The sequence below is a fragment of the Medicago truncatula genome, chromosome 2 (genome assembly GCF_003473485.1).
Source record: "Medicago truncatula cultivar Jemalong A17 chromosome 2, MtrunA17r5.0-ANR, whole genome shotgun sequence".
In the NCBI taxonomy this organism is placed as follows: Eukaryota; Viridiplantae; Streptophyta; class Magnoliopsida; order Fabales; family Fabaceae; genus Medicago; species Medicago truncatula.
In genome coordinates, this window is record NC_053043.1 from 8,415,181 (window position 1) to 8,438,630 (window position 23,450).

The 23,450-nt window shown below is 31.2% G+C and overlaps 4 protein-coding genes and 1 pseudogene across 4 annotated transcripts; 2 read left to right on the plus strand and 3 right to left on the minus strand.

Annotated features, from left to right (window-relative positions):
* The first annotated feature begins 10,230 nt into the window (after positions 1-10,230).
* On the plus strand, positions 10,231-11,772 carry LOC25486187 (probable F-box protein At4g22030). Its single transcript, XM_013607398.3, has one exon. It carries the CDS (start codon positions 10,350-10,352, stop codon positions 11,622-11,624), a length of 1,275 nt encoding a protein of 424 aa, XP_013462852.2. The 5' UTR covers positions 10,231-10,349; the 3' UTR covers positions 11,625-11,772.
* A 3,951-nt stretch (positions 11,773-15,723) lies between these two features.
* On the plus strand, positions 15,724-17,174 carry LOC25486189 (probable F-box protein At4g22030). The gene has a single exon (XM_013607400.3). The coding sequence runs from the start codon at positions 15,792-15,794 to the stop codon at positions 17,088-17,090; it is 1,299 nt and encodes a 432-aa protein (XP_013462854.1). The 5' UTR covers positions 15,724-15,791; the 3' UTR covers positions 17,091-17,174.
* Positions 17,175-19,141: 1,967 nt separating this feature from the next.
* Positions 19,142-19,676, minus strand: LOC25486190 (probable F-box protein At4g22030). The gene has a single exon (XM_013607401.3). The coding sequence runs from the start codon at positions 19,674-19,676 to the stop codon at positions 19,155-19,157; it is 522 nt and encodes a 173-aa protein (XP_013462855.1). The 3' UTR covers positions 19,142-19,154.
* A 70-nt stretch (positions 19,677-19,746) lies between these two features.
* Positions 19,747-20,479, minus strand: LOC112419041 (probable F-box protein At4g22030; annotated as a pseudogene).
* Positions 20,480-20,990: 511 nt separating this feature from the next.
* On the minus strand, positions 20,991-22,456 carry LOC25486191 (probable F-box protein At4g22030). The gene has a single exon (XM_013607402.3). It carries the CDS (start codon positions 22,362-22,364, stop codon positions 21,111-21,113), a length of 1,254 nt encoding a protein of 417 aa, XP_013462856.3. The 5' UTR covers positions 22,365-22,456; the 3' UTR covers positions 20,991-21,110.
* Between the last annotated feature and the right edge of the window lie 994 nt (positions 22,457-23,450).

Consider the following 23,450-nt stretch of genomic DNA (forward strand, 5'->3'; position numbering starts at 1 on the left):
AACTAACTCATTTGTAAAAAAAAACAGACTTATTTAACTCTTTTTCTGAACTCTTTTTCAATGTAATATTAATTATTTTTTTTCAATCGTAACTCTTTTTCTGAAGAAATCAAAATGGGATATATTAACAATGGCGATGCGAGCTCCCTAGTATAAGATGTACCAAAGAGATCACCCTTAAAGACAAACCATCTTACAAAGTATATACAAGATAAAAAGATCAGTCAAGACCTAAACATAATAAGGGTCCGACCACCATCTCTGAGAAACGTGCACAAATGTAACATTCTTAGCCTTAAGTCACCTTAACGAATGAAATTTAACATGATCTAAGAGCTGTAAAATAGGAGTTTATATGTTGTTGAATATCTTGTTATTACGTTCACTCTAGAGCAACCAGACACACAGAAGCCAAAGTAATTGGAGAAACGATCGGCGAGCCTTTGAATGACCTGTATAATGAGTAAATTGAAAGAAATGCTCACTAATATTGTGAAGGTCAACACCAGACACACCAATCCAATACCTGATGTGATGTCATAACGATCCGAACACTTCCAATTATAACTCTAATTAATATTATCTTCATCACTTTCAGTTCAAAATCTTCCAGTTTGCATTTTTGATAACAGTGAATGCATCGATACTTAACACAGACACTTAGGAATCATTGTTATCTCTTCTTCACTTATACACTTTTCTTAATATATGTAAAATATAATCAATAACTCATTTAAATTGGGACGGAGGAAGTAGAAACATTGCCAACTTAGACCAACCTTAAAATAATTAGGTCTTAGTCTCTCCGTCCCAAATTAAGTGAGCATTTTGCAAAAAAAAAAAATGTTCTAAAATAATTGACTTATTTCACTTTTCAATACAATATTAATTACATTTTTCAATTATAACTTTAATTATTTCTACTTTCATCATTTTCAGTTCAATATATTATATTTTACATTTATGATAATGAGAAATGAAACAATACTTGACAAGACACTCAAAACAATTTTTTTCTACTTTTCATTTATACATTTTTTCTTAATACGCGTGAAATGAACAAAATGCTCACTTAAAGGATAAATATGTAAATTTGAATGTAATGTTTCTGAATTTATGCTCATTTTGCTAATTTTCACCAAATTTATTTATGAACCATCGAATTAATGAAACATATTTGTAGACATTTGTGTTAATTTTAACTTGTTAGCAAAATAAATGTGTTTATGACAAAGTGGGTATAAGTTAGCAAAATAAGTGCAAGCTAACAAATATTTCGGTTAAATTGCTCTTTTAGTCTGTTAACTATTTTTTGGCAAGTTTCTTCTAGTCTTTTAATTTTATCTCCGTTAAACATTTTAGTCTCTTCCGTTAGTTTTAATAGACAAAAAAAATTAACGGTTGTATACGTTTCATTTCGGCATTGACTCTGAAAATTCTTATTAGCTTTTTCCTTATGTTCTTCATCTTCATCAAAACCTTCATCATATTCATCAACTAAACCCAGAAAAAAAAAAAAAACTAGTAAAAACTCTCTCTCTATCTTTATCTCTCCTCTCCTCCCCCTTGCCCTCTCTCTCATACCATCATCATTCATCACCTTCCTTTTATGTTAACTCTCTATCATCAATACACCATGAAACCATTGAAGAATTACCTAAAACCCATATTCAAAACCAAATCCGGAAAATCAATCACAAACACAATAAATAAAGTGGTGAAAGAAAAAAAAAAGATTAAAAAAAGGAAATTGTTTCAGAAGAAGAAATTGATATCTCAACCTGAAGTCCTAAACTCATTTATGTTGGAAGACGAAGAAATTTGGGAGAACCAAAATTGTGTTGTAGTTTCTAAGAAATTGGGGATCTTAAAAGTATATGTAAAATTCGAAATTGGGGATGAATTGAAACTAGGTGAACTGAAATTGAGTGGACCGGAATTGAGGGTGAGTGAAGATAGAGTTTTCCAACAAGAGAGAAGCCATGGGAGGGGAGAGAGGGGAAAAGGTAGAGTTTTATTGTTTTTTTTCCTTTCTAAGTTGTATGTTTAATATTTTTAGGCTAATGGGAAAATGGATGATTGTAATTGATTGTATGTTAGTGATTTCCTGGGTTTGAGACATATGCCATGTGAGTGAGTTTTTTTTCCCTCTTTTTTCCTTACTGATTTTTCTATTTTTATTTATTTATTGGATTTATTTGATGAAGATGTTGATGAACATGAAGAAAAAAGGTAATAAGAATTTCCAAAGTCAATACCAAAATGACACGTGTACAACAATTAACGTTTTATTATTAAAATTAACGGAGATGAAATTAAAGGAGTGAAACAGAAGCGATACCTACAAAATAGTTGAGGGATTAAAAGAGCAATTTAACTAAATATTTTTTAAATATTCAAGTTATTGATTAGTTTTAAATACTCCATTTAACCTTCAGGTTATGTAACTATTTCAAAGTTGATATATATAGGGGTTTGTTAGGATACACCCACTAGTTTTCATTAAGGTGTGTTTTAGCAAAGATATAACTAAAAAGTTGTTAAATACACTTTAAGGTGAATGTTGCTAAAACACTCCTTCTAAAAAAAGTGGTTGGGTGTATGTTAGCAACTCCTATATGCATTTGCTAGAATACACCCACTTATTTTTTTACAAGATATGTTTTAGCAAGTTATAACTAAAAAGTAGTTAAATACACCCTAAGATGTAGCTTGATAAAACACTCCCACATAAAAACTAATGGGTGTGTTCTAGCAATATATATATATATATATATATATATATATATATATATATATATGGGGTTGCTAACTTAGACCAACTTATAAATATTAAGGTCTAAGTTAGCAAACAAGTACCACTTTATTTGGATAAAAGAATCATTCAACTCTATTTGGATAAAAAAAAATATTTCCTATAATCTACAATTATAATACCTAGTAATATTTAACAAAAGTGTCTCGAAAATAAAAAAAAAAATATTTCTCAATTTTTACTACTCGTAATATTTAGTAGTGTGGATCCTAATGTTACAGTTTGGATATGAGGAGGTTAGGTTGAGAGGTTGACGGGGAGGGGTGTCGGTGGAGAATAAGGTTGGTTGCGTGGGAGGAAGAACAAGTGGTAGAATGTGCTAGACTCCTCGATAGTATCTTTTTTTGCAGGCTGATTTAAACTACAAGTGGATTTGGAACATGACCATGTACGAGGGTATTTAGTAAAGGGTGTTTATCATATTATTATAACTACGAATTTGTCATCTCCCTAATGACATGCATTTAAATGTAATTTGGAGATAATCAATGTCCTTCAAGGTGTCACTCTTTGTGTGATGAACAATTAACAAGAGAGTTCCACCAAAGGATAACTTAGTGTGTAGAGGAGTAGTTCGTTTCAATTCGGTTATGTGCTCAGGCGGCTGCGCTCAAGAGGAAATGATTAATCCTCTATTCTTGGAGTGTGACTTTTTTGGTAGTATATGGTAGCTCATTCATTGTTTGTTGGATATTTCTACCGTTGTTCCCCTAAATTTTGGGTGTTATGCGCAACAATTTTATTGGCGTGCATGCTTTCAAAAAGAACATTCGTCTATGCTCTCAGGTTGTGTGGTTGTCCTGTCTTTGGGTCAATTGGAAAGAATGTAATTCAAGAATTGTTAGCACAAGGAATTTTTAGCTAGATTTTGGGTGTTATGCCCTGTCCTGTCTTTCAAAAATGAATTCCAGACCTTGAATATATTATGCATTGTCCTTACCAATTGAGTTAAACTCACGAGAACATTCTATGTAATTATGTGAACGTGAACAATTTTCGTGTTAAGATTAAATTTTGATTAAAATTGAGTGCAGATGGAAAATTTTGGGGTGCCACTAAAGATTGTAAGATAATAATTTGGTTTAAATGTAATTTTGGTCTGTTTATTACATGAAATCTGTAATTTCAATCTTCTTGCTTTTTTCCCGTATTTTTGGTCCCTCATTTTAAAAAATTCATACATTTGATCTCCACTTCATACGACTTTCAATTTTGATGATGTGTCACTTCATTAAATGATACGGAAGTGTGTGTTGTAGTATAAATTATTCATAAGAATTATCTCCAAGTAATAATCAACATGTACATATAATCATCAATCAAATATAAGCAAAAAAAAAAAGATCAATAAACTTATATGTCCTAAATTTTGTTGTATAACTAGGTTGTTGATACAACTCTATCAACATCTTCCATTAACAACTCATATATAACTTGCAAAATAATAAACCGTTATATAACCTGAAACGCGACGAAATCATTGTCCTTAAAGATTTGACTATTATTTTTCCAACCCTATCCCTTACTAGGGCGCCCTGTAAATTTTTCGAAAATTCCCTTGAGCAATTCGGATTTTGTAATCCAAATTCAGTTTTTCCTTTGTTATAGGGTGAAAAAAAAAATGAGTTCTTCACCAATTCGATTTTTTTTTTGGATTATATAATCCGAAAATTTCAAAAAATATATGGTGCGCTACTTGATTGTTTTGGATTATATAATCCTAACACCCCTTAAACACTCTTTTTTAAGGAAAAAACAGTTCAGATTATATAGTCCGAAATGTATCAGCACAAATTCTAAAGATGTTTGTAACATGGATTGCCATCTTATGGACAATATTAATCTTCCTAACTCTCATCCTTCAGTTTTGGGTCATTGTTGGCTGTTCTTAGTCTAAAATCGGGTTTTCGAGCTACTTGATTGAAATGCTCCGAAAATTTTCCAGAAAATCAGAAAAAAATAATCATGGATCACAACTCCCCTAGAAGGGTCTCCACCCTTCAAAATCCAAAATTCCATCGTTTAGACCCAATTTTTATTTTTCATATACTCAAAAAAATCCGAAAAAATTTGCATTAGTTTTATTTGATTTTTAGAATTTTACGATGGTATGTTTATATTTTTATGATTTTATTTGACATGTTTTTAGCATTTTTTACTTTATTTTTTTTTTGTTTTTAAAAGAAAAATGCAAAACTGCTGAAATGTGAGAGATTATGATTGCTGATTATACATAAACATAGTTCAGATTATAAAATCCGAATTAGTGAAACATGAATTCGAATTTTAAAATTCAAATTGCACAAAGACATTTTTCGAAAATTTACATGACGCACTAATCATGCATAGAGTGGGAAAAATAATATTCTACGGATTTATCCGCCTCAACTTGGGCATCCTCTTGTACGCTAGAATCTACAATATCATATGGAGTAACTTTTAGTTCTTCGGGTGTATCAATCACACAAGGTGTATGCTGTGATACGATTTCCAAAAACTGCAAATTCTCCAACTAGCGTTGAATTTTCATTGTCCAACTTTGTCATCAAATTTTATATGTATAGATTCTTCAACTTTTAAAGTTTGTGAATTATACATTTTGTATGCCTTTGAGTGTTCAAAATATCTTAATAGCGTTGTATATTGGCTTCAAATTTGTGGTTTGGAAGAACAGAGAAATCGTGACACGATTTCATCAACGTGTCAAGATTTCCAGGCAGTGAGTATGATTTGCAGGGTGTTCTCGTGTCACGATTTTGGGAAAACGTGACACGATTTTCAAACTTGCTGAGTACGTTTTTCAGGATAAGGTTGGACGTACCTTGGGTCGTACGCACCAATCATGTCATGATTTGGAAAAACATGACACGATTTTGATAGCTGAAGACTGTTATTTAAGTGTTCCTGTGCAGATTTTGAAGTAGAGCTGGAAGAGAGAGAAACTTGGATTACAAAGGAGATAACTTTAGGGTTGAGGGTCTTTGTAGTGATGATCTCTTGGGTTAGGAAACATTGTAAACACCTTGGATAGTGAGATTTTACCATTGGAAGAATCAAAAAGCTTCCTCTTGTGTTTTCTCTTAGGATTCATATTGTGAGAGTGGGTGACACAAAATGGGTAGAAATTAGGTCTTGTTCTTGTGCAAGCTTGTAAGCTAATTTCTTGTAACTCTTTTTTAACACTTTCATCATAGTGGATTGGAGAGCTGCTCTCTCCCCCAAATTAGGTCATTTTGGACCGAACTGGGTCAACAATTTTGGTGTGTTTGTTCATTTCTTTCATCGCTTATCTTTGTGCTTTGATTATGCTTGTGGTGTTGCTCTACACTTAGATCTAGGTCTGGTTTTTGTTGTTGTTGTTGTTTGGATACACTTTATCCATTGATTACCACTTCCTTTACTCCACACATCTTTATTTTTCATTGGTGTGATTTTGTACCGGAATTCACAACAAATAGAATACATTTTTGAGTTTTCACAAAAAAATTCTTTAGATGAACCTTGGCGTTCAAGATGTAATAGATAAATCCAAACTGATGAAAATAAAATATATTGGAATTTCTTCCCTTAAACAATTTATACGGAGTGTTTTAAAAAGTGTTAAACAATTTGCCTAGGAATAAAAATATTTTTATCTCCAAGTAGAGGCGCATAAGTTTCAATGGTTTGGAGGTGGACACAATGTTTTCAGTTTTAAAAAGTATTTTAAACAATTCTCCTTTTGAAATGCCACAAAAAAAAAGTAATGTAGTTCAAATCACGTAGGCCCGTAACAAGTTTTAACTTGATAAATTTAGAGATTAACCATTTGTACCCCGCTGATCTTACTTTATTTTCAGTATGTTTTTGTGAAAGTTTAGTAGACAATTTGAGTTATTACAGAAGCTGCGTAGGAGAGTTTTGATTACCTCGAAATATTCTAGCATTTATTTCCTTTCAGATTACCCAAATCGTGGCAAACCAAATCAAATGCATGAAAGAGCGTCTAGACTGACCAAAACATGTAGAGGAACCAAACTAAATAAAGTGATCCATAATATGAGTGGGATCCGCTGAATGAACATCGAGCCAGTTCCTTACAAGTTGCCAAAGTTGTCCGAAAAAATCACAAGACAGAAATATGTGACTCTCAAATTCATGATAACCGCAACCACTAACACAATATTGATCATCTGGAAGAATGACGCCTCTACGGAACAAATTCATTTTAGAAGGCAATCTATGGCGAAACAAACGCCAGGCGAACATCGATACCTTCTCCACGTTTTGTTCTAAGAAAATGTTTTATTTCTTTCTAATTATGCATTTCATTACCATGAGTAATTAAACACATTTTGATAAGAGTTCTATGATGAACTTCTATTTATTTGTTGGATCTTATTAATGCTAGTCGTTTATTCAGTTATGATATGAGTTATATTTCATATGTTTCGAGCATTAGTGGTTTCTTGCAGTAGGGAGTTTGACATACTTAGCTAGCGATTAAGGTTGAAGATTGGAGTCTTGCTTTAATCAACATCGATGCATATTAATTTTAGTCTAATATCTTTAATTTATTAGAGAAGTTTAAGATACGTGGTTAGGCTCAAAGTTTTATGTACGATGTAATTCTTTTAAATGACGACTAGTCAGAAAGTCAGTAATTTTATCTGAAAATGGAAAAACTGAGACAAAAAAGTATGGGGTTACTTTTCATATCTTTTGCCACTAAATAAAATAGTGCTCATTTTAATAAATTGTAATGGTTGGTCAATTTGTCAAAATAGTAAGGGGTTTATTTCTTTAGTCGCTTATGCAAAAAAACTCGAATTCAATATGTCAATTTGACAAACATTCTATGGTCAAACTCAATTCCCTTTAATTTTTCTATTATTTTGACCCTAAATCTGGTTTGACAGTTTTTTCTTTTTAACAAAAATCTCTATTGCATAGTATCGTCGCTTTGAATTTGGGTAATTCTATTTTTATTATTAATGCTGATTTATATAGGGAAAGAGGTTTGATAATTCGGAGTTCGGCATTATAAGGTAAGTGTAACATGATTAATAATTCTTTTATGGAAGAATCAAATTCAAATTCTTTATTGTCATTCAATAAAGTTTATTAACCAGTTGAGTCAAATCACATGATTAAATTTGATTAATTAGTAAAATTAAATTTCAGTAAAAACAAAGTTAGATTAAGTAAACTCTATTAATTCAATTAACTCTATTAATTCAAGGATTAAATATCTTTTTGATCCCTATAAGATTGAGAACTTCTAAGTATAATCATTACTTAATTTTAATAGTTTTTTTAATCCCTACAAAAAAAATTTACTTATAATTTTAGTCCCTGCTAAAACAAAATTTGTTTAATTATCCTTAAACTCTTAAACTTTTCAACAGACAAGTTTTAGAACAATATAAAAGGTTCATTTAATAAAATCTAGAATTTTTTAACGTGAAATAAATTAAATATGAATTTTTGTAAACGACAAAAGTTTCAGATAAAAGTAACCAAAATGTACACATAGAAATCAATTTTTTATGATATTCTTTTATGGAGAAACTTTTAATAACATTCTTAACACGTTTGTAAAAAATTGTTGAAAAACTTAAGAGTTTAAGCATAAATTAAACAAATTTGGATTGAGTAAGGAATAATATTGAAAGTAGATATTTTTTATTGGGACTAAAACAACCATTAAAATTAAGTAAGGACTAAATTTAGAAGGTCCCAATTTTATAGGGACCAAAAACATATTTAACTCTTAATTCAATTATACCATGTGATACCGAATGTGTTAGCTGTTGGAATTAATTTTTATGTTTGTATCCTCTTTCGACTTAGGTTGATATGCTTGAAACAATTTATATATTTATTATTTTCAGTCCTCTTAAATCAAAATTGATCTCCAATTATATTTCCTCTTTCATCAAACCCTTAAGCACATTAAGTCCATAATAACGAATTGAAAATTCAATTTTTTTAAAGGAAAATGCTTTTTGGTGCGAGAGAAAAATTCGTCGGAATTGAGCGAATGACTTGACAAGTTCAAAATATTCGGCTCTATCACCTTGATCCCACAAAACATTAACTTTTTACTACTATTTTTTATTTTTGTGCAAACCCACAAACATTAACTAATATAAGTAACCAACCACTGCTCCCTCTCTCATTATAGTATAAGCCCCCTTATATTATTCACATTTCTTAAGATTTTTATTTTTATTTTTTAGCAATTTTTAAAAAGAAATTATTAATGTAGTTAATGTGTTTGTTTTGTGTGTTAATATTATCAAATTTTTCTTTGTTTGTATGTGTTTTAAATTTGTTTTTTCATGTTTCAAGATAAGTTAGTAGCACTTAATTAATTAAGGGTATATTTAGTAAAAAAAATAATAAATGTATCTTGTAATTTAAAAATGGGTTTATATTTAGGGATAATTTTTTAGTTAAATGTGTGTCTATATATAGAGACGGAGGGAGTAATTTGTATATATGCCTAAAATTATTTTACACATCATTTGATGCATGTATAAAATTATTTTACACATGCACAAAAAAATATGATTAATGTGTAAAATAAATATACACCGACACAATATACAATTTGATAAATATTTTTTATTTTAATAAAGTGATCGTTAATTTATTGATTAATAAAGCAAATAATAGATACACTTCAACTTGCGTATGTTCCGTAGAAGTATATACTCTCTTTGGTCATATTTATAAACAACTTTTACTTTTTTAAATTCATTAAATAACCGATGTATCTAAAAAAGCAAAAATTGCTTATAAATGTAACCAGATAAAATATATGGGTGCATTTCTATGTGCCTAAGGTTAAGGTGGGAATACTATTTTGACCATTCTGATTTTATTTTATTTTTTAAAAAAAAATACTTTGTAATTAAGCATGGTTTTTTCTTTCAAAAATATTAGTTTTTTTTAAGGAAGTATGAAAATAAAATTGGTCTTTTTTCTAAGAAAGTAAGATTTTGCACGTAAATTACTAGTTCGCGTGTTTTGTGCGAAATAACGTTCGCACCATATAGCACAGTTCTTTTTTAAATTAAAATGTGCGTGGAGCATTTTAAGACATAATTGGTATGACCAAAGAAACATCAAAATAAAAAACATTCTAAAACGAAGCACTAGCCAAGTTCATGCATTGTACAAATAAAAATTTCTGAATAATTCATAGCTTTTGTTCTACGCAGTGTTGTGCAGCCTTTGTGGTTTTAATTTTACTACGTCGCATGCTAAGACACCAAATCAATGCTGGGAATTTTGAACAGAGACCTTGTCAATTATTTAATCAAACTAGTCAACCAGAATTTTCTTATCTGATTTTGACCCTTTCCTTACCCATCCCTTTGGTTCTTTGCTATATATATATACATATAAGTATTGATACCACCTTACACATACTAACATTCAAATTTCAAACATTACAATTAACCAAACCTTTTTTATTTCCCCAACTATATACTAATCCTAAACACACACATCATAACAATAAACACCTTCAAATAATATATATATCATGTCTTCAATACAAACTTCAGTTCTACTTTCTTGTTCTTTATCGTCGTCTTCAAATAGAGTAATCAATGCTTCAATCCATCTCCCAAAACTCACAAATATTTCATTGTCAAAGATACAAACTAGAAAACAAGTTGATGATCAAGAACTAAAAGTAATCAAACAGTACAAAAATACTCCATTATTAGAAAACAACAACATCACACAAATATTACAAGATCAACAACAAAAGCATTCTACAATTTCTAATGCTACAGTTCAACTCTATGCAGTCTTGGAAGCTGTATCAGACAGAATAGAAATGCATCACAACATTGGCGAACAACGTAACAACTGGAATAATCTTCTATTAAACTCAATAAATATGATTACTCTCACTGCTACAACCATGTCTGGTGTTGCAGCTGTCACAAACGGGGAAGGTGCACCACTTATGGCTATGAAACTGTCCTCTGCTCTTTTATTCTCTGCTGCCACTGGATTATTGCTTATCATGAACAAAATCCAACCCTCTCAACTCACAGAGGAACAAAGAAATGCTACAAGATTGTTCAAACAACTTCAAAGCAATATTCAAACTACAATAGCTCTTGGAAATCCTAGTGAGGAAGATGTTAAGGGTGCAATGGAAAAAGTTTTGGCCCTTGACAAAGCATATCCACTTCCATTATTAGGAGCAATGCTTGAAAAATACCCTGCAAAATTTGAGCCTGCTACTTGGTGGCCTTCCAAAAAAGGAAAAACACAAAGCAAGAAAACGGGGAAAATGAATAATGGATGGAGTGAAGAATTGGAAATGGAAATGAGGGAAGTTGTTGACGTGGTAAAACGAAAAGACGCTGAAGATTATGACAGACTTGGAAACATAGCTTTGAAGGTAAACAAGAGTTTGGCAATTGCAGGGCCATTGCTCACAGGAATTGCAGCTATTGGATCTACATTTATTGGCAATGGTAGTTCTTTGGCTGCATTTGTTCCTCTCTTGGCTGGTTCATTGGCTTCTGCTGTTAATACTTTTGAGCATGGTGGACAAATTGGCATGGTTTTTGAAATGTATAGAGCTTCTGGTGGTTTCTTCAACTTGATAGAAACTTCAATTGAATCAACTTTGGGAGAGAAAGATTTAGAGAAAAGAGAAAATGGAGAGCTATTTGAAATGAAAATGGCTTTGCAATTGGGAAGAAGTGTATCGGAGCTGAGGGAACTTGCATCAAAATCAGCTTCTTATCGCATGGAAGGTGTTGACATAGATGAATTTGCAAGCAAAATATTCTAAGACATATAAATTATTTAATTCATTTTTTAATGTGTTATTCTTTCATTCTTTGTAGTTACCTGACTTTATAGAAAAGAAACTTTGTTTAGATCAACTTACACATATGCATGCTTCTAGTTCTTACTGTTCTGTTTTTCTTTTTCTTTTTCTGGTCTTGCATGCGTATTTGTATAGAGTGCATGCAATAAGAAATCTTGTATTAAGACATCTTTTGGCAACATTTATTTTGCGAGATCTTGTGCTTTTGTGACGGGTCCTTTAAATAATTCAAAGTTGGACCCTTCGGTAAGTCTTTTAAAGACATAACCCCAAATAAAATTTATTTAGGCACAAACACATTATTTATAAAATCTGAGAGAGAAATGATATTGATGTAATTAAATTATTTCTCTTTTAAATTTTAGGTCAAATGCATCTCCCTAAAAAAAAAAAAAAGGTCAAATGCATCTAAAGGTCCTATAAATTTTTTGTTTTTTTCAAAGTGGTCATTTAAGTTTCAAAAATCACAAACAAGTCCTTTTAGTCTCGCATTGTAGATAGCATAGTTGATAATTGCTTCCTTGAACTCATCTTTGGTACCAAATATGGCTCCTAAAACCCACTTAAAATCAGTCATCTTTTTAGGCATGACAAATGGTGGATAATGCTCTTTGTTGCTATCATCTGAATCATCATCATCATCCTCTAAAAGGACTTGTTTGAAATGATTCAAAAACTAAAATGACTTGTTTGAGACTTTTGAAACTTAAAGGACCACTTTAGGAAAAACGAAAAACTTAAAGGACCTTTAAATGCATTTAACCTAAATTTTATGATTAATTTGTGTGTTTAAATATTTTTTAATTGGAGTTGTGCCAACTAAGTATTCTTGTGAACTCTTCATATAAACCGGAAATTGCATGTAATAACATGTTAATGTGTAGGAGTATTATTTTTCTTTTATCTCTAATAGCCAATGAGGTCAGTGTTGGTTTATCACGTAGAACTTAGAGTTATCATATAAGTGGAATTGAACACCAAATCTTAATCCAAAATCTTAAAGATTTTCATGTCGGATTTTCTTTTAAGTGTGAGATTTTACACATTCTTGATTCAATATAAGATCCACTAATACTTTCCCATAAAGTCGAATTGAGCTATGATGATACCACTTTTGGGACTTCTTGAAGAGGTATACATTAAGGTGGATCATCACATTGAGTTAAGAGCAACCACTCAAGTGAGGTTGGACATCACATCTTCATCAATATTTAGGTATTTGGTATATAAATTTTCCAAGTGATATGTTGCTCAACATCTACTCTTCAATTTAAATCACACTTGACACATCAACATTCTCTCTTCAAACAAAAACTTTTTCATCCACATTTGTGTGCATTAAAAAATAATAATTGTTTGCATAGATATATTTGAACTTCTTTTCATCCTATTTTAATTATGTGTTTTATAAATAATTATCTTGGTATATTAGTAATATTGCGACTAATTTTCTTTATATGTGCCATGAAGTGGTTAATGCATACGTATGCTTACATGATTTACTGAAGTGTTCATATTATATTTTTTTATTGTTATTTTGACAATTCTCTAAAAGTGGTAGTATTTTAGTATGAGAATTTTAGAGAATAATATTTTAATTGTGAATGAGAAAAATAAAATAAGTGATAATGTGCATTACTTGGGGAACCAGGTGTTAAAATAGAAATAGATTAATAGAGATGTGTTTTTTGAGCTTGGCCCAATGTGACGCAAACAAGAGACATATGCTTGATTTTTTATTTATTTAATTAAAATTGGAAGAATTTTTTATTTATTTATTGTCTTATTTTGACAATTCGCTAAAAGTGGTAGTATCTTAGTATGAGAATTTCATAGAATAATATTTTAATTGTGAATGAGTAAAATAAAATAAGTGATTGTGTGTATTAGTTGTGGAACCAGGTGTTAAAATAGAAATAGATTAATAGAGAAGTGTTTGTTTTTTGGCTTGGCCCAATGTGACGCAAACAAGAGACAGAGGCTTGATTTTTTTATATTAAAATAGGAAGATTTTTTATTTTTTTTTTGGGTCAGAAATAAGCCAAGACACACGCTTATAGGTCAGAAATAAGCCAAGACACACGCTTATAGGATTTAAATCTGAGAAATACTTACAAGTATTTGGGCATATATACATGAATAGTAAAATTTAAAATAGAAATAATTTGATCACATCACTTAATATTATTTCTCTTTTAAACTTTATCATTCATGTATGTGTGTCCAAGTAAATATCATTTAAGGTTGTATTTATGCAAGAGTTGCTCTTCAAACCCAGACACACTTGCATTTGTATGTAGTGTTCAACCTTGCGTTAACAGTTGTAGTTGTCTGAAATTCATAGGTTGTTTGCCTTCTCAATCAATACGAACTTCTCCATAAATAAAGATGCTTTGTATGTAGAAAATAGAAAAAATTTCATGCATTCATGAGTGGAAATTTTGCCGAAAATATTTATAGGTCATTTCTTCTATTCTTAACGGTAGTTGAGGAAACCTTGTTTTGTGAAATATAATTGATCAATACATTTGATTTGTTTTTTTTGAAGTAACTTATCAATAATACATTTGATGTGAGTTGAAATTAATATAAAAGTTTCCAAAATATTTTGAAGGAGATTTGCCTTTCATACAATTTACATTCGATTCATATAAATTGGTGAGAGCGGATCAAATATAAAGCTTAGTGCTGACACATGTTTTTAAATTATTTGTACAATCATCATCATCACGATGTTTATCCTTTTTTCTTCTTCAAGTATTTTGAAAAGTCTCCAAGCACAAGATTTCATCAAGAAGGGATAAAAATTTATCATAAGCCAATTTTAGCCCACCTCCGAAATAGGGAGATTTGGAGGAGGGAGAAGAATAGTTTCATACTTGTACATATTTTAGGGGATATTTGTACTTTTTTTTCCTTAGGTGGGGATATTTATACTTAAATACTTTTTATTCAATTTAATCTTAAATATTTACATCTTTCCTCCATTAAAACTCATACCTCCCTTTGTTGAACCTAACATAGATGATTTTAACATTTCTCCCCTCCCTTCGTTGAACCATGTTGGGGAGTTGGTTTTGGAAGAGGTATGGATGAAATAATTTTGGAGAGTTATGTCTATATTTTGATATATATTCAATATTTTTAAAAAATTAAAAAGAACAACATTATAATTTAGCTCATGTATGATATTGTTCTTTTAATTTTTTTTTTTTAAAATATCAATTATATGTCAAAATATATACATAGTTCTCCAAAGTCTCTCTCATAAATTCTTCAAAAACAAACTCGCAAACAAACACTTAGCCTCCAACCAAACAAGTATAGGCATCATATTTTTTTTTTGAAACTAAGTATAGACATTATTGAAAAACAAACAAGTGTTTAAAAGCCTTAAGTCGTTGCAGAAAAATATGATTTGAGTAGCTGAGCTGAGCGTTAACTTAAACGTGTTTTACTCTGAATTTCCACAACGAAATAAGGATGGTAATTTCGTTTACATCCTTGACATATTTTTTTTTGACGTATACATGTTGTCTATTTGTTTATTGAACAACGTAGACAAAAATAGATAACAACTAACAAGTAACAAAACTTACTTTAAAATGACTCAATTAACAAAACAAATGCCACCATTAGATTTAATATGTTGAATTACGTAGGAGCACCTGTCAAACTAAATTACTTTACATTATATTTGACATCTTGGTTACCCATGGCACAATAATAAAACTTGCTAAACAAAGTAAGTATAACTAACTATAGTATTTATATTTTTTTGAATGTGAAATACCTACCACGAGAAAGGAAATCCCTTTTATCTCGTAGTACACAAAAACTGCGTCATAGTGTAGATCCGAGTATGGGATGAAAATGTTTGAACTTTGAACAGTTTTAAGAGTTGAATTTAATGAAAAATCAAACAAACAAATAAAAGTCAACTTGTACCACCCATACCCAGTCAACACTTTCCTTATCTGACCCATTCTCATCTTGTCCACACATCACCTACTATATATTATTAATTACAACCTACACACTTTCTTCAACCATCAAACAAATCCTCAACAACAACAAAAACCTTAACACAAACAAAGATCAATTATCTAACTTCTCATCATATATCACATGGCTTCTTTACAAGTTTCATCTATGCTTTCTTCTTTTTCTTCATCATCTTCAGAAATAGTGATTAAATCATCTTTCAATGTCCCAAAACTTCCTAAAGTTCTTTCCATAGCTCCAAATATAAGACCAAGTAGAAAACTAATTGAGGAATTAAACGGCCAACTCAAACACACAATCCCAATAATGATTCAAGAAAATGATTATCATTATTCACCCAAGTACAATTCTCCTTCTTCTAAATCACCAAAAACAAAAACAAAAACCATTACTCAACTCTATGCAATTCTTGAATCTGTATCCGACAGAATAGAAATGCATCAAAACATTGGCGAACAACGCGATAATTGGAATACCCTTCTATTAAACTCCATCAACATGATCACTCTCACCGCCACCGCCATGGCAGGTATATCAGCCATAAGCGGCTCCGGTGCTCCTCTTTTAGCCCTCAAATTATCTTCCGCACTTTTATTCTCAGCTTCTACTGGTATGTTAATTATCATGAACAAAATCCAACCTTCACAACTTGCTGAGGAGCAAAGAAATGCAACAAGATTGTTCAAACAGCTTAAGTCTCAGATTGAAACCACAATAGCAATAGGAAACCCCACAGAGGAATATATAAAGGATACTATTCAAGAAGTTCTAGCTCTTGATAGAGCTTATCCACTACCTTTGTTAGGAGTTATGATTGAAAAATTCCCTCAAAAATATGAACCTGCAAATTGGAGGCCTACAAAAAAATCATCTAGAAGAAGCAACAATAGTTTTCATTCAGAAAATAATGAAACAAAGAAAAATGGATGGAATGAAGGATTAGAAAGTGAAGTAAAAGATGTATTAGAAGTTATGAAGAGAAAAGATATGGAAGATTATGAGAGATTAGGAAACTTGGTGTTGAAGATAAATAAGACATTGGCTATTGCAGGACCATTACTCACTGGAATTGCAGCTGTGGGGTCCACATTTGTTGGTCAAGGTTCATTGGCATCTATAGTACCTGTTATGGCTGGAGCATTGGCTACTGCTGTTAATTCTTTTGAGCATGGTGGACAAGTTGGTATGGTTTCTGAAATGTATAGAGCTTGTGGTGGATTCTTTCAAATGATGGAAAGTTCAATTCAAGAGAATATATTAGAAGAAGATGAAGAACAAAGAGAAAATGGAGATTTATTTGAAATTAAATTGGCTTTGAAATTGGGAAGAAGTTTGTCACAATTAAGAGATCTTGCTAGAAAATCAGCTTATTCTCGTGTTGAGGGAACTACAGTTGATGAATTTGCTAGCAAACTTTTCTAAGTCTTTAGTTTTTTTTTCTTGATCTAACTTAACAATTCTTGATTCAATTGTGATTATTCTTACAAATTGATTATTCTTGTGATATTTTTTGCGCCTGTGTGATTGTAGAAAAATTAAATTCAAATAATCACCGACCAATATTATTAAATTTTGTGCGCCTTTTGAATAAGTAAGATTTTTCGTATCTTAGATTAGTCACCAACTAGCCCTCTTTTTTTTTCTTTTTTCTTCTTTTTTTTTTTTTTTTTTTTTTTTTTTTTATCTTATCAATTACCAACTATTCATTAGTCCTTGGTGTTGACATTTTAGACACCAACTAGTTGTTGATTACTAATTATAAAAGTATAGTTAGTAAGTAGTCCTTGTCGTCGATCTAGCCATTTATTAGGACAAATGACCATTCATCCAATTAGCCTGCTAATTAAGCTTTCGACTGGGTCTCAGTACTTTAATTTTATAATTGATAGATTTGTTACTTGTGCATATAATTAATGCATGCCTCTTTACATTTTTTGGCAACAAATTATGACTATAAAGAAAACATATAAATAAAAATGTAAGCAAGAATAATACAGGTGATTGATCACATAACTTGACCTATTGTGACCAAGTCTCTAGATGTAATTATTGTGACCTATTTCGACATTGTTGATATTATGCTGAAATGGACTTAAAAGTCAACCAAGATGTTGATATTTGTTCAATTTTTCTCCAAATTGGGCTAAGTCAACAAGATGTTGGTCAACCAATTTTCTCTAATGTAAAAATTTAAACCACCAACAACTGTTTTGGCAACTTCCAGTTTTAGTATAGGTGTGAAGCTCATACTCTTCATTTGTCTAAACCTCTATAGGTAATTGTCGGCAAAATCGTTACTAATTTTTTTATATTTAACTAATCCACCAATGTAATCTGTAAGTCGCCTCTAAATAATTGCTTGTGAAAGGTGCATTCTAACCGAGTCAATGAGTGAATAGAAGAGCCATGATATTGCATTCTTGGTTAAAGAACCTGTGATAAACTCATTTTAACCATTGCAAATTCCCATATTTTTGTGGAGAATTTTGCAATGTATTCAATGCTCGATTCCCCAATATCCCCTATGAACATGGGTAATTTGGGATAGAACAGTGCTAAATGGTGCGACACATTGTATGCACGAAAATGCACGACAGTGAGAAAACATGACATTTTGACTTTTCTATCATGAACTAAAACTTGATTTGCTCATAGTATAGTACATGCATTGTCCTTCATGCAAGATATCCTAAAAATGGTTTTAAAAAAAACACATATTTTAACAAACCACAATAATGGTGAAAAGTCTTTGGTTTCATGGGTACTTGAGATCAGTGAGTCACATGGTGGTGAGCACCGTCATAGGAAGCCAATGGAAAGATATAGTCCTTTTCCTATTTATTTCTGAAGTGTAATTTCCCATGATGTGGTCATACTAGAACTTTCGTGTGCCTTCGTGCTTGTTAGTATGTCGTGCTATCAAGCATTTTTCTCCTCTTGGGACTTCAACATGTTGTACCCATTCAGAAAATGTTGCGTCCTAACGCCTCTACTACATAACTTTGCTCAATAATGAATTAAAATTCTCAAATTGCAATGGAGGCAAAAGATAATGGTTATCGTCAACATTATCATTTTAGAACTATGTTTGAACCATGCCGCTATTCATTTGTCCCTTTTGCTCATTAACATTTCCAAGATTCATGTGAATATGGCATTTTTTTTGTTAATTAGGGGATACATCATTTTGTTCATATCATGGAGAATATTTCCCTATCCGGGTTGCGTCAACGCCCAACACTTGGTTCAATCTGGCCATCTAGGTGGCCAAAATTGATCAAGCATTGTTATATATATTCATCAAGCATTGTCGTACCCATTGTATTTATTATGAGAAAAATGGGAGTACATTATACAATTCTCTAACATGTGTTAAGTAAGAGTTTCACCTCAAACGTTCAACATCTTTATTTATTTTCAAAATAATCGAAAGAATCTATATGTAAAGAATGAATCAAACAAGAAATCAAAACAAAAATGTTGTTTTCAGAAGAGCTTGTTGGCGAATTCATCGATCTCACGTCCTTCCATCCGATAGACATCAGATTTTGAGGCAAGCTCTCTCATCTGCATTACACTTCTTCCCAATTGCAATGCAATCTTCATCTCAAACACCTCATCATTTTCTCTTTTATTCAAATCTTTCTCTTCAATAATTTCTTCAACTGTCTCTTCCAAAAGCTCAAAAAATCCACCACAGTTTCTATACATCTCAAACACCATACCAACTTGTCCTCCATGCTCAAAAGTATTAACAACAGTTGCCAAAGCACCGGAAAAAGCAGGAACAAAATTTACCAACATTTCATCACCTACAAATGATGACCCTATAGCTGCAATTCCTGTTAACAAAGGTCCTAAAATTGCTAAACTCTTGTTAATCTTTAATGCAATATTCCCTAATCTCTCATAATCCTCAATATCTTTTCTCTTCACCACTTCAATTACCTCCTTCATTTCATTTTCCAACTCCAAATTCCATCCATTATTCCCCTCATTAATCTCCATCTTACTGTTCTATCTAGTCATTTTCTTTTGACATGGCCACCACATAGATGCTTCAAATTTGGATGGAAATTTCTCAATCATTGCACCTCCTAATAAAGGAAGTGGATAGGCTTTATCAAGAGCCAAAACCTTCTCAATTGCATCCCTCACATCATCTTCACTGTGATTATTATTACCAAGTGATAGTTTGGTTTGGATTTGTCTACGAAGTTGTTTAAAGAGTTTTGTAGCGTTCCTTTGTTCTTCTGCAAGTTGTGAAGGTTGGATTTTGTTCATCACAAGTAATATTCCAGTGGCGGCAGAAAATAACATAGCAGAGAAGATAGTTTCAAAGCCAGAAGGGGTGCATCAGAATCAAAACAACATGCAATAGCAGACATTGTTGAAGCTGTGAGTGTTATCATGTTGATGGAGTTTAATAAAAGCGTGTTCCAATTGTCACGTTGTTGTCCTAAGTTTTTATGCATTTCAATTCTGTCTGATACAGCCTCCGAAATTGCATAGAGTTTTATAGTAGTAATATTAAAATTTGAAGAATTATATATACTTTCATCATAATCACCATGATCATTTTCGTGTAGTTTATTTATGGTTTCAATAATCTTTTGTAATATTTTTTGTGTATTTTTCTTAATTACCACACTTGTCTTAGATGCTTTTGGAACAGAAAATAAACAAAGTCTTGGTAGTTTTGGGAAATTGATACAGCATGTGATTCTATTCAACGATAGATGAGATGAAGAAGAAGAAGAATTAGATGAAGGTAAACAGTTAAGTGGTGATGAAAATTTTAATGAATGCATGTTGCAAATATTTTGTGTTTAGCCTTTTGATTGAAGATTTTAGTATATGTATATATTTATACAAATAATTAACTAACTAGAAAAGAAGGTGCTGGATACGGAAACATTAACATGTGGGGGTCCAGTTTACCCTTGACATATTTGCTTATGTCATAATCTTGACCCCATTCCTCTTCAAAATATTGAAGCCATGTAATGGAATCACCATCATGCTAAATAATATTGAGTTAGATAAAAATACAGTATAATATTCTTTTCAAAGAAACACTGTATAATTCTCTCAAAAAAAAAACAAAAAAAAACACTGTGAAAAGGACACCCATGTTTCGCTGAAATTTGAGTACCAAAAAAAACAAAAAAAACACTTTTTTTATTATATCTATTATCGGACCAAATTTATTAAAATGTACTAATTAGTTTTTTTTTTCTTTAATAACAACTTCCGGATTTCAAGAAAAAAGGACACCCTGTTTCGCTGAAATTTGAGTAAAATTTAGTCAAAAATTACGATTTATCCTTTTTTTTTTCAATAAACTATGTCGTATAGAAAGTTTCTTTTCTACAAAGTCATGTAACTTACAAAGAATGAAAGAATAACACATTAAAAAATGAATTAAATAATTTATATGTCTTAGAATATTTTGCTTGCAAATTCATCTATGTCAACACCTTCCATGCGATAAGAAGCTGATTTTGATGCAAGTTCCCTCAGCTCCGATACACTTCTTCCCAATTGCAAAGCCATTTTCATTTCAAATAGCTCTCCATTTTCTCTTTTCTCTAAATCTTTCTCTCCCAAAGTTGATTCAATTGAAGTTTCTAACAAGTTGAAAAAACCAGCAGAAGCTCTATACATTTCAAAAACCATGCCAACTTGTCCACCATGTTCAAAAGTATTGATTGCAGAAGCCAATGAACCAGCCAAGAGAGGAACAAATGCAGCCAAAGAACTACCATTGCCAATAAATGTAGATCCAATAGCTGCAATTCCTGTGAGCAATGGCCCTGCAATTGCCAAACTCTTGTTTACCTTCAAAGCTATGTTTCCAAGTCTGTCATAATCTTCAGCGTCTTTTCGTTTTACCACGTCAACAACTTCCCTCATTTCCATTTCCAATTCTTCACTCCATCCATTATTCATTTTCCCCGTTTTCTTGCTTTGTGTTTTTCCTTTTTTGGAAGGCCACCAAGTAGCAGGCTCAAATTTTGCAGGGTATTTTTCAAGCATTGCTCCTAATAATGGAAGTGGATATGCTTTGTCAAGGGCCAAAACTTTCTCCATTGCACCCTTAACATCTTCCTCACTAGGATTTCCAAGAGCTATTGTAGTTTGAATATTGCTTTGAAGTTGTTTGAACAATCTTGTAGCATTTCTTTGTTCCTCTGTGAGTTGAGAGGGTTGGATTTTGTTCATGATAAGCAATAATCCAGTGGCAGCAGAGAATAAAAGAGCAGAGGACAGTTTCATAGCCATAAGTGGTGCACCTTCCCCGCTTGTGACAGCTGCAACACCAGACATGGTTGTAGCAGTGAGAGTAATCATATTTATTGAGTTTAATAGAAGATTATTCCAGTTGTTACGTTGTTCGCCAATGTTGTGATGCATTTCTATTCTGTCTGATACAGCTTCCAAGACTGCATAGAGTTGAACTGTAGCATTATAATTTATAGAATGCTTTTGTTGTTGATCTTGTAATATTTGTGTTTTGATGATGTGGTCATTGTTTTGTAGTTTTAATTCTTGATCAACAACTTGTTTTCTGGTTTGAATAGTTGGCAATGAAATATTTGGGAGATTTGGAAGATTAATTGCAGCGTTAATTACTCTCTTTGAAGATGATAAAGAACAAGAAGTTAGAACTGAAGTTTGTAATATTGAAGCCATGATATATACAAATTAATAATATTTGAAGGTGTTTGCTTTGTGTTAATTTAGGATAGTGTATAGTTGGGGAAATAAAAAGGTTTTGGTTTTTTGTAATAATATTGTTTGAATGTTTTATATTTTGTAAGGTGGTATGCAATATTTATATGCCAAAGAGAATGGGAAGGGGTCAAAATCAAATAAGGAAACTATGATTGACCAATTGAATTAATTAAAAATTGACATAGTCTCTATTCAAAATTCCAAGCCTTGTGTATGTTGGGTGGTCTCAACATGCAACGTTGTACAAATAAAACCACAATTAAGGCTGCGTTACATGCAAGAATTATGAAACTAAGTAGTAGCTTGGTAATTAGCATGCAACAAAGGCTATGGACTTTTTCTCTATTTCATTTCATTCACTAATTTTTTACTTTTCATTTGTCATTATATAAGCTATATATGGCTAGTGCTCCATTAGTTTTAGAAATGTCTTTGGGTTTGGTCATACCATTTGTCAATATATAAGCCATCTTCAGTATTTTACTTTTAAAAATTTGAATATTCTTCTATGTGGAATTTTGTTTTGGTAGTCAAAACAATTAAGATGCACTCTCAACTAATGTTCCATAATTAAACTCTGAATCAAATAGAGAATCAAGTATCTACCATTTATGTTACATCGTGTTGGTTTAGTTTTTTGGTTGACCTTTTATTATTTTAATTTAATATTTGAAGAATGAGAAAATATAATTTCAAATCAATATAGATATAAAAGGATTGACTAAATCTACCAAAAAAAATATTGAATAATAAATAAATGTTTTGGAATGGAAACAAGCATGTCAACGTAAAATGTCTAAAGAGGATGGATACCAACCTTAAAGCAACTACTATCAAATAAAGATTTGGGGTTGAATTATTATAGAAAAGAAATGTTCAGGGGAATTGAGTTGTGTTCTTATGACCAAAGAATATTTGTGAAACAGACATAGACATATTAGAGTTTGTTTTTTCGTGAGCATTTTTTTTTTTTTATTATTTCTTTAACTAACAGCTAAATATACCACTTGTAAATCCAAAAGAGTGGTTGAAATAGATCATGAT

Excerpts from the sequence above, each read along its gene's own strand:
- LOC25486187 (XM_013607398.3), top strand. The coding sequence starts at position 10,350 with ATGTCTTCAATACAAACTTCAGTTCTACTTTCTTGTTCTTTATCGTCG.
- LOC25486189 (XM_013607400.3), top strand. The coding sequence starts at position 15,792 with ATGGCTTCTTTACAAGTTTCATCTATGCTTTCTTCTTTTTCTTCATCA.
- LOC25486190 (XM_013607401.3), bottom strand. The coding sequence starts at position 19,676 with ATGGAGATTAATGAGGGGAATAATGGATGGAATTTGGAGTTGGAAAAT.
- LOC25486191 (XM_013607402.3), bottom strand. The coding sequence starts at position 22,364 with ATGGCTTCAATATTACAAACTTCAGTTCTAACTTCTTGTTCTTTATCA.